The sequence below is a fragment of the Solanum lycopersicum genome, chromosome 5 (genome assembly GCF_036512215.1).
Source record: "Solanum lycopersicum chromosome 5, SLM_r2.1".
NCBI lineage: Eukaryota > Viridiplantae > Streptophyta > Magnoliopsida > Solanales > Solanaceae > Solanum > Solanum lycopersicum.
Genome location: NC_090804.1, coordinates 20,213,514 through 20,225,487, shown reverse-complemented (window position 1 = coordinate 20,225,487; position 11,974 = coordinate 20,213,514). Strand labels below are relative to the sequence as shown.

General features: G+C 34.8%; 1 protein-coding gene across 1 annotated transcript; it reads right to left on the bottom strand.

Annotated features, from left to right (window-relative positions):
* Positions 1 to 10,495: 10,495 nt before the first annotated feature.
* On the bottom strand, positions 10,496 to 10,981 carry LOC138348685 (uncharacterized). Its single transcript, XM_069298257.1, has one exon. It carries the CDS (start codon positions 10,979 to 10,981, stop codon positions 10,496 to 10,498), a length of 486 nt encoding a protein of 161 aa, XP_069154358.1.
* Positions 10,982 to 11,974: the final 993 nt, after the last annotated feature.

Here is an 11,974-nt window from a genome sequence, read left to right as displayed (position 1 = left end):
TTAAATAAATCTGAATAAATAAAGATTTTTTAAGAAATCAAGCCTTTCAAGTAAGGCTTGAAAGAAGGCAGGCAATCTGATCAGAAGATAACGAACATAGACGAGAAGATAAGGGTCAAACGACATTTTGAAATCCAATGTGTGTAAACATGATATAAAATTTTCTTTATCCTTTCTTAAAAGACTTAGGATGATCCTTTTCCTAAGCCCCCATTATATGGTTACCTTTGCGTATCTGCGCCACCTGCTTTTTCCTATTGTTACTTACGACGTCTCTTCTCTAATGCAATTCCTGACTAATTGTAGTTTTTCTAAGGAGCAGAATAAGAGGTTTCAGTTTTTCGGTGTATTTAACATAACTAACAATTCTATATTCAAAAAGCCTAAAAATTGCATACAATTTTGATCGGTACTAAAAATGGCCCCGTTAAGTAAGATGGGAGACAATGCAAAGGTAGCAGTTTTTCTTAAAGGGGAACCCTGATCAAGATAAAATAGGATCAATTGAGTTAGAAAATGCAATGTGCGTACAAGCATCCTTTTCCATTTATTTTAGAATTTGGCACTATTTGAATAAAAAATAACCTACAAGAAGGTTTTCTTCCTTAAACACTAACTCAGCCAGGAATAACCAATAAGGTAACTCCACCCTATGTTTTTTGGATCAAATTTAGTGACAGTCCTCCAATAATGTCCTTCCATAGATGGATAAGTGATCTTCAAGGGCATCTCCCCCATCCATTCTTCCTAGCGCTCCTCAATTGAATCCATAATTGTTGTTGCTTCTGCAGGAGTAACTAGAGAACTTCAAATTGTAATCAAGAAACTTGTCAACTAAGAAAGACAGGATTTCATGAGAGCATGGCTGACATTAACCAAAAAGATACCCTCCTCAAAAGGTCTTGGAATCAAAGACCCAGTCAGGGATAGATTTGAGAATGACATTAAAATTGAAAAACTTTGAAGGAGTACTAACAAGTTTTGTAGCATAATTTATTTCATTTAGAGAAATTAGGACAGTAGACTTTCTGAATGTGTTAGTTAAGAATTGTGATTCTTCGCTCGATCAATTCTTGCCATCTCGCTCTGGCTTTAGCATCTGCAGAGCACATCTAAGCGAAAAATAGAAAAAATATCCTATATTCCAATCGGATACCATTTTTTATTTTCAGGTATAATTCAGTTTGAATTTACAAAAAAATCTAGTTTTTGAAGTATTCAAATCCATAAATTAACTACGGATCAAGGTCGGAACCAATTTGAGACTTTGGAAAACTTCAACTAGTAAACTGAAACTATCAATCATATTAATATTACATCTATCGCTACATAGAATTGTTTGAACACGAAGTTATCTGAGAGGCAGAGTTTGACTATAAATTTCATCTGTCTCGACCTCAACAAATTTTTCCGGTGCTGAATTGCGCGTGCACTTATAAGAGAAGAATCACATGTATACTTGGTGTGTAATCACAGAAGCATCTTCTATCATAACCCAAAACCGTCAACGAATATGTCCTTTATACTTTGATAGAAATGGCCAACACAAAAAAATTGTTGAGAAACCAGCTCAAGCTGGTTGTACTTTGAAGTTTTTTCAATTCACACTGCTAGGGTGATTGAGGTGCGTGCTTCAACATCCAAGTTTCACACAGGGAACCTCCTGCACTTAATGAGAAACTACGATATTTCATGGACTGGCAGGTCAACCACGTAATTTATCCTTCAAGTTGAACGAACTTGACTTGCTCATTTAGTTTAGGGCTATAGAGTTTACTTGCTTCTCACTAACGACACAATCATGAGCTTCATTACTCAACTCTAAACCAAGGTAATAACACTCGGATATATGGTGACAATCCTTCACTTCGGAAAGGTAGGTTCCATACCGACAGGACCTTCTATCCCAAAATCCACTCATTTCACAACAACTAAAGCAAAATTTAATCACCAAGGTAGAGTTGTATAAAGACCTAATGTAACTCAATGAAGTTGGAAAACTTGCAATACGAGAGCAAAAATCTTATATGTGGAAAAATAAAAGCTTAATTGAGTTAGTAAGATGTATTTCGAGCGCAATAAGCTACAAGATTGATTATTTCACTTCGGAAGAAGAAAAAAAACATGTCAAATAATGTCCTTACTCATGTTTTTAGGTTGTCTAGGATTAGCTCCGCCATACATAGAAGAAATGAGTATAGAAGCAAGCACTTGCCATATCTTCTTCCTTGTCTTTAGATAGAATAAGATAAGAAGTAAGAATCACAATAACCATCGCTATTTCCGATTCAGAATTGCTACTAGAAGGTAAAATCTCTTTAGAGAAGGAAAGTCCTAATGAAAGCTGGAAGGTAAGTCAATTCTTTTAGGATAGATCAAAAGTTCCATCGATTTAGGTGTAGGAGGAGTAAGGGATTTTATCATAGGAAGAAGTCGGTGATAGACTATCAGTAATTAAGGGAATAATGATTGTTGAAAGGAGGTAGTGGTCTAAGACTCTTAGGCTTCACATAGGAACTCTTCTCTCACTCGCTAGAAGGAAGTGATGTGATCCTGGTAGGATGATCTAATTAGTGATCGAATCTTCTGTAATGCTTTCTAAGAAATCAGAAGAAAGGCTTCTCCCCCTTGGTGACTCAGAACGAATAGGAAGAAGTGAATCAAAATGAACTTATATAAGAGTGTTTATTCCGCTTCATCTACTCTTGCAAGGTGAAACTTTCACGACATTGGATAAATACCATTTGAAGCTAAGGATTTAATCTCCAACCTCTTCGTTAAAACTATTTAAGAGTGGTTGGGTATCCACATTAAGGCTTAGAAATCCTCAACCTTATGAGGCATTCAGTAAATAATGCCTCCCAAGCTACAACAACCCCCTTTCACAAACCTCCTATATAAGAGCATACTAGTGAACATATGTTTATAGAAAATTGGGAGTTGTTTCTTCAAAATTACAAGGAGGTTGCCGGGGTGATTCAAGAGATCCATTGGGAACTCCACACATGTGTTCCAAGGAGTTTTCAAGCCAAGCGCATCACAGAAATGCTAGAGGAAAGACACAGGGGGAGGGGGGAGGATGGAGAAATCCTCTCGAGTCTTCAGACAGAGAGACACCATAGCACCTACTTTTTGGAAGTTGAAAAGAATTTCCGAAACTTATGGGATTGTGGAGGTTTGAAGATGCAACTGCGAAAGGAATGGCAGGGGAACACATGAAACCTCCAAGGAAATATTATGGTTCAAGGACCATATGGTCAAAGGAAAAGTTATGGTCCTTATTCTAGGATTGGGTTGTATGAGTCAAAAGTGTCACGTACAATTCCTTTGAGAAGGGTGTTTCACTAATCATCCTTCACAAGAAAATGATAATATTGGGTGCATATATAATATCACTTTGAATTTATCATTCTAATTTAACTGGGTGTATGATGTCTTGTATGATCTAGATTAAGGCATAAAATGATAAATAAAAATAGGTATTATAGATTATATCATAAATTTACTATTATACATTTTCATTTCTTGTAGGTAATCATAATGTATTATTAAGTATTTTATAGTATATGATAAATATATATTTTTAGGTTTTATTCCATTAGATAGTAGGCTAATATGATATTAGTATTTATATTCCACTTCATCAATGCATATATTCTTTGAACAAGGAAAAATATACGATACGAGCAAGAAGAAAGAGAGTGAATTTCATAGAGTTACCTACAGAAAGTCAGACAAAGGATGAGAAGGAATGGGTAAAAAAAACTTTTTAGATAGGAAATATAAAACCAGAAAAACAAGTGATAAAGGAAATTAGGGATATATAGTTAACGCATAATGCTTGGAATCTGCTACCACTGAGAAGATGGATTAAATAATATATTAATTTTTTAAGGATTCTCACTTCTCTCTAAAGGGGGGATGATACACTATGTTCGTTTTAAAGATTTTAAAGAATTTCATTATCAAACTCATTTCTAAGAGACTTTACTTCACTAGGACGGAGTTATTGTCGATTAAGGATTGGCCGAGGGCCCATTTTTCTTTTATATGGGAAGACATTGTGGCTGGGTAAAATAGGCCGGTTAAAAACAAGTAGGAAAGCACGCGTGTTGTATTGGTCAGTTTAAGCTGTCGCGTGACGATTGGTTGAGGGGACTTCCATCATGTAGTTGGGTACAAATAATCCAGTTAAAGATGAGTAGGCAAGGGGTTAGGTTGATGATAGTGGGTTATGTAAACAAGGAAAATCACATGGTTTTGTACTAGTCATTTTTGAGTTGTCGAGTGACGATTGCTCCATCTCTTAAGAAAGAATGAGGGAAGCATGTCTTATAATAAATGGGGTACACTCTTCTATGATGTGCGCTATATTACTATGTCCTATTACTTAAAGATTTATCTAGGATTATGCCACGTGGCGATACCCGCCAAAAGAAAGGGGGCCTTGAGTACTCAAATGCTAACGTGGAAAGGACAATTATTCAGCGCACTTAAATCTAGTTGATAGGGTTCCATATTCATAAAAAACTAGGTTTTAACCATATTACATAACCAAGAAAACCTATCTTACGAATAATAATAAAGGATTAAGAGCCTCCAATGCCTATAAATAGAAGCTTCTTTCTCTATTTGGCTAATAAAAGGGAGATATGGATCCAGCTACCACTGAAAGACTTTCTCATATTAATCAAAGAATTCTAAATGCTGAAAATGAAAGGTGCGAATGTCAACAAACACTTTATGCTTTTTTAGAGCATGCTCTTGCTGTTTTTCCAGAGCTAGTGGAACAACGAATACAACAACTCCTTAACCATATTCAAACCCCGGAGGAAGAGGGGAGCACTTTTCCCAAGACAAGAAAGAACCTATTGTTAGGATGGACTTCCGCATCCGCAACAGATTAAACTAAGATTCAGTCGACTCTTTGTAGTTTAAGAAAGTCTAAGTAAGTGTGTGTATATGCAAAGTAGTGTGTTTCTTATTTTTCTTTGTTTAGTGGAGATCTACTCTTATGTTAAGTGTCTTGGTTGTGTATGCATGTATCACTAGTAGTCTTCAATGCTTCCGTTGCTCACTTTGTAATGTTGTGTTTAGTTGTGTGGATGGTGTAAGTATATAAGCTTCTTATAGATGCATTTCCATGTAACTCGTATTAATGAAAAAAAACCTCATTATTCTAGTTTATTCTCTTTCCCTACTTTGTGCAGAAAAATTGGTGATATGAATTCTTTTTGAAATCTCATTTTTTCTTGTAAATTTCTCACATATACAAGCTCAAACTACATCCAAGAGGGTGGAATTTTTTCTTTACAACCACTCTCTTATATCCTATAATAGCATAAGCATAACAAAAAACATTCATGCCCTGCTATCCTTTCTTTAAAATTGACAGCGAAGGAGTTGAATGTAGCGAAAGAGTCATTTGTTTGATAAAATACGCCACAAAGCTAGTATTAGTTATCGCAAACCTAATATTCTTTATGATAGGAATGATCACCTCCTAAACAAAATAGGAACGGGAATTCCCAAAAAATGGAATAAATGAGTTAACAAGCACCGAAAGGTGTGCGTTGATGAAACGAATAGCTCTGTCTTAGCGGAGAGGACAAAACTTCTAAATGACTTATGGGGATAGCCCTTTAGCTTGCTTTCTTGGGACTAGCCTTGAATACTAGCCATTTTCTCAGTGTCTCAAGAGGGATTTTAAAGAGAGCGTTCCAACCATCTATAATCGAGTGATGGTGGAATGAACAATCTAGTTCCCTCGGGATATCTTTCTCTAAGGGAAGTTTTGTCTTGTCCTCTAGGATTAAGCTATTTGTTTCACTAATGCACACCTTACAGTGCTTGTTCACTCATTTATTTCATTCTTGGGGAACTCTCACTCCAAACTTTGTAGAAGGTGACCATTCCTATCAGAAGAAGATCAGGTGTGAGATAGCTATACTAGCTTTGTGGAGTCTTTCATAAATGAAATGACTCGTTTCACTACATTCAACTCCGTCCATGTCGGTTTTGAAGATAGCATAGCAAGACATGAAAGCTTTCAGCTATGCTTATGCTATTATAAGTTATAGGAAAGTGACTATGAACACAGAACTTCTACCCTCTTGAATGTAGTTTCATCTTGTCTGTGTGAAATTTTCAAGAAAAAAATGACATTTCAAAAAGAATTCAAATAAACAATATTTTTGCCAAAAAACAGGGAAAGAGAATGAACTAGAACAAAGTGGATTTTTTTCATTAATAGCAGTTACATGAAAATACATCAAATAAGAAGCTTACACACACATAGACCAGTGACACAACTAAACACAACATTACAAAGTGAGAAACTTAACAATTAAAGAGTATTAGTGATACATACAGACACAACAAAGACACTTAGCATATGAGTAGAGCTCTACTAATCAAAGAAAAAAATAAACACACTATTGTGCATCTAAAACCACTTATTTAAACTTTCTTAAACTCCAAAGAGTTGACTGACTCTAAGTTGTTTCCGCAGCAGATGCGGAAGTCCATCTTAGAACTAAGGTCTTCCCTGTCTCGGGAAAGGGTTCTCTCTTTTTCTTCCAGGGTTTGAATTTGGTTAAGGAGCTGTTGAATGTGTTGTTCCAGCAACTCTGGAAAAACAGCAGACACATGCTCCAAAAAAATCATGAAGCATTTGTGGATGTCCGCGCCTTTCATTTCCAATATTTAGAATTCTTTGATTAATTTGCGAATGTCTTTTAGTGGTAGTTAGATCCATATATCCCTTTGCTTTTCCAAATAGGGAATTAAGCTTCTATTTATAGGCGTTGGAGGCCCTAACCCTTTCTTACTAGTAGTAAGATACGTTGTCTTGGTTATGTAACACGTTTTAACCTGGATTTTCATAAATATGAAACTCCATCCACTAGATTTAAGTGTGTTGAATAATCGTTCTTTCCCCATACACATTTGAGTGCTCAAGGCCCCCTTTTTTTTGGAGGGAATCGTCATGTGGCTTAATCCCTGACCACTCCTTAAGGCATAGGACACAATAACATAACACCTATTAGAGAAGAGAGTACCCCCTTTATTATAAGATAGCCCCTCCCCCCTATCCCCTCGTCTTTTCTTAAGAGTGAAAGAAATCGTCACTCGAAAGCTTAAAACTGAAAAGTACAAAAACATGTGCTTTGTCCTCGTTTATGCACCCCACTAGCACTAGCCTAATGCCCTGCCTACTTCTCTAACTGACTTATTTGTACCCAGCTACATGATGCAAGTACCCTTGGCCAATCGTCACTCGACAACTCAAAGATGACCGGTACAACCCGCATGCTTGCCTACCCATCTTTCACAGGCCTATTTTGTACCCAACTACAGTTTCTTCCCTTATAAAATAAAAAAGGGCCCTCAGAAAATCGTCAATTGAGAGCAACTACGTCCTAACGAAGTTAATTCTCTGCCCTATCGCTTAATTGATCATATTAGACACTTTCTCTTCCTTACTTTTTACAGAAGAATAAAAGCGGAAGTTCTCCCTAGTAGTATACTACAATATCTCTATATCTTAGAAAATGAGTTTGATAAGAAATTCTCTAGAATCTTTATAATGAACATAGTGTATCATCCACCCTTTAGAGAGAAGTGATAATCTTTAAAAATGAAAATTATATTTAACATATCCTTTAGAGAGAGTATTTATGTATGTTGTAGTGTAGATTTTTTACGGTTGGACGGGTAGGTGGTTTAGGAATCATTTTAGAGTTCTTGAGATCATGCGGATCTTCATATGATGTTGTAAAGAATTTAGAGGGTTCGTGATACCGTTATATACATATATATATATATATATACGTATGTATATATAAGAATTGTTTATCATAATATATTGTACTTACCATATAGAATAAATACCTAACAACATATATTATCATATACTATAAAATACCTAATAACTCATATCATCTGGTATTTATCATATAAAATTAATACCTAACAATAAATATTATCATATACTTGATCTAAGGTTCAAATCAGTCTTAGTGGTAGCAGCTTGAAACACTATATGTTAACTATATATCCCTGATACCCTAATCACATATTCTTCTACTCTTATCTTTCTTAGTCAGGAAGCTTTTTTACCCGTTCCTTCTCATCCTTTGTCTGACTTTCTGTAGGTAACTTTATCTGATTCACTCTCTTTCTTCTCACTCCTATCATATACATTTTCTTGTTCAAAGTGTATCCACGTTACTGAGGTGGAATATAAATACCTAATATCATATGAGTCTTACTATATAATGAATTAATACCTAACAAGATATAGTTTTCATATACTATGAAATACCTAATAACCTATTATGATTACTTGCAAGAAAATGGAATAAATAATAGTAACAATATGATATTTACTATAACACCTATTTTCATTTATCATTTTTTGTGTTATTCCGGATCATACCACCTAAATAAATTAAAATGATAAATTCAAAGTATATGATTTATACACACAATATAATAATTTGCTTGAGAAGGGTAATTAGTTAAACACCTTTATCAAAGGAATCGGGCGTGAGACTCTCACGTCATACGGCTTCGTCCCAAAATTAGGTCCTTAACATTTCCTTTGACCATCGGTTCCTCAAACCATAATCTTCCTAGGAGGTCATGTGAGACCATGCCATTTCTTTCACAGTTGCATCACTGTACCTCCAGTACCCTCTATGTTTCGAAAATATATTTGGACTTTCCGAAAGTAGGGGCTTTGGTATCTCTTTGTATGGATACTCTGGAGGATTTCTTCCATCCCCCCCCCCCCCCCCCCCGTGTCTCGTCCAGCATTTGTGATGCGCTCTTCTTGAAAACCCCCGAAATGCGCGCGTGAAGTTCGCAGTGAATCTCTTGAATCACCGCGGCAACCTCCTTGTGATTTTGACGAAACCACTCCTAATTTTCTAGACATATGTTCATCAATATGATTTCGTATAAAATTTTGTGAAAGTGGGGGTTGTTGTGGTTGGACAGGTGCTTCTTACCAAATGTATCATAAGATTGAGGATTTCTAAGCCTTAAGGCTGATACCTAATCACTCTTAGATGACTTTAAAGAAGAGGTCGGAGGTTATCTCCTTAACTTCAAATGGTATTTAACCAACGTCGTGAAAGTGTCCCTTTCAAGAGTAGAAGTGAAACAAGCAGTTGCCTAGGGGCAGAATCCTTTCTTCTGATTTCTTCGAAAACATAGGAAGATTCGTTATCTAATTCAATTCATCCTACCAAGTTCACATCATTTCTTTCCAGCGAGTGAGAGAAGATTTCTTGTGCCAAGCCTTAGAGGCTTACACCGCTACCTCCCTTCGACACTCATTATTCCCCCCCCCCCCCCCCCCCCCCCGCCAAATCACTAATTCTCTAGCATCGTCGTCTTCCTAGGCAAAAATACCTTCCTCCTCCTACACCTAAAGTGATGGAATTTTCAATTCTATCCTAAAAGAATTGACTTACCTTCCATCTTTCATTAGGACTTTACTTTTCTAAAGAGATTTTCGCTTCTATTAACACTTCCGAAGAGGAAATAGTGAAGATATCAATCTTATTGTGGGCCACATAGTTCCAGACAAAAAAATACAAAGAAGAAAAACTCTCACTTACCATGTGACAAATAGGTTATGGGGTCATTTAATATAACTAAATTTTCTGCTCTAATGTTATTAGTATGTTACTTTCCACATTTCTTTCTTATTGTTGGATTTTAGGCTGACTTGTCTTAGTGGGATAGACGAGTGCGATCACAACAATTTTGGAATTGTAACATTTGTGTTCTCTACAAAAAAAGGTATCCTTATGTATGTTATTTTTGTTTTTCTCTCCTATTCATTTAGATTCATATATTGTTGAATATGAAAAATATTTTTTTGAGGGAAATGATTGTTTGTAATTTAGATTAACTTTTTACCATATTTTTTTGTGGTATATGATGATGATTTTTATAGATCCAGCTAAAATTTTGTGTTCTAATATTTAACCTATAAATGTCATAGTATTGAATCAAAATCAAGAGAAGTGAACAGAACCAAAATATTCACTTCAAAGAAAGAAAATTATATTTATTCTGATGACATATATTGAAATAAAAATACATATCTCAATGAAAAATTAAAAATGATAACTTTTTTTTTTGGTAAACGACCCTTGAGGTGGGTCAGGGGCTAAGCATCAACCCCAGGCCTTAGCATTTATATAATAAAAAAGTACATGGAGGGGGACATAAACCTAACATCCTTCCTAAGGTGGGTTAATTGGATTTACCTACTAAGGTTTATCCACTAACCCTTTACATTTGTTGTAATCTAAGACTAAGCACCTAGAGAGGACTCCTCTCAAAATACAAATTATGAGAAAACATAAATATGGGAGACTCTCCCATTACAAGAGTTGATAAAAGAGATAACCTATTCGATAACATATAAAATAGATTTTCAAAACTATTATGTTTATCAATTAATATACATTATAGTTTATGGAGGATGTTTGATCCTCTTTATCTTCCTTCTTCTGAAAAGTTGCATGCCCATCTTCTCCAATATGTAATTTCCTATAATTGCACCCCTAAGTTGTTGACAAGTGTAAAAATGTTGTATTATATCCATCTTGTGACTCCATTTTGCCAATAAGTCAGCCGTAACATTTGCTTCTCTATATACATGTTGACACTGAAAATATTCCATCTTCTTGCTAATATCTTGAAGTTGTTGAATAGCTGGTTGACTTCTCCATGGTATAGACTTTGTGTTGGCAATCCATTTGACTAGTAATTCAGAATCTACTTCCAATATGATCTTCTTGAATCCATGTTGATGACACCAATTTAATCCATGAAGAGCAGCTTGTATTTCTGCAAAATTACTAGTACCAAAACCAAATGGAATAGAGAAGGCATAGATCAGCTTACCTTGATGATCTCTAAGTATTCCTCCACCACCTGTTTGGCCTGAATTATGCATGGCCCTGCCATCAATATTGAGTTTATATATACCTGTTGGTGGTCTGTTCCAACTAACTAAAGTTACTTTAAAGTGCTGTTGACATTGATCAACATAATTAAACAATCGTTCCCAACTGTTCTGCCATGGAATGCTTGGATAAACTGATTGAAATAGAAATTATGGTTCTTCATAATAAAGGAGATCCAATGAAATTCAGAATAAATTGAATATTGAAATTAATATTTTGTTTGTTTTTCATTATATCATATCAACTTCCAACTAATCTGAAATTCGAGAGACACATTCTAACAATATTTTTTTTCATATTCAAAGCTCAAACTAGGGACCTTTGATTAAGGGTGGATGAATCATATATGTCCCTCCACAATTAATGTTGGTATTAATAACTTATTTAACACTCTCTTGCATATTCTGCAATATGTTGGAATAAGTTTTTGAGTTCTACCAACAAGGTTGCATTGGAAAAGAGGTAAATATTACTTCATCGTTAACCCGAATTGTCAAATTGAATCTTGGGTATGAGTTATCTATATTAGAAAGAGGTTCCCCTTCAATTTGAAACATTGCATTATCCGAATCTAATTGTGTCACAATAAGAATATTATGAGATTAGTCTCATCAACTTACCATCTTTTTATGAATAACCCACAATCTTGTTCATGAATTTTTTTACTTTTTATTTTTTTTATTGTTCTCTACATATGAAGAATATATTTTATATTTAATTTATATCTTTTTCGTGCTATTAATATATATTTATTACAATATTGTTTTTTCTCAACGTGATGATTGATTGTCAATTAAATACTTTTATGCCTAATTTTCATTGTGGTGTATGATGATGATTTTGTAGTTTCAAATAAAAATTTTGTGTTCTTAAATTATTAAATGGCACTGTATTGATTAAAATCAGGGGTAAATTACAACGAAAAATTACTAGTAAGATGAGAATTCTATATATCCTCATGCCATATTTTTATTTTCTTGTAA

Bases quoted from the DNA above. Each gene is read 5' to 3' on its own strand.
- LOC138348685 (XM_069298257.1), bottom strand. From the start codon at position 10,981: ATGCATAATTCAGGCCAAACAGGTGGTGGAGGAATACTTAGAGATCAT.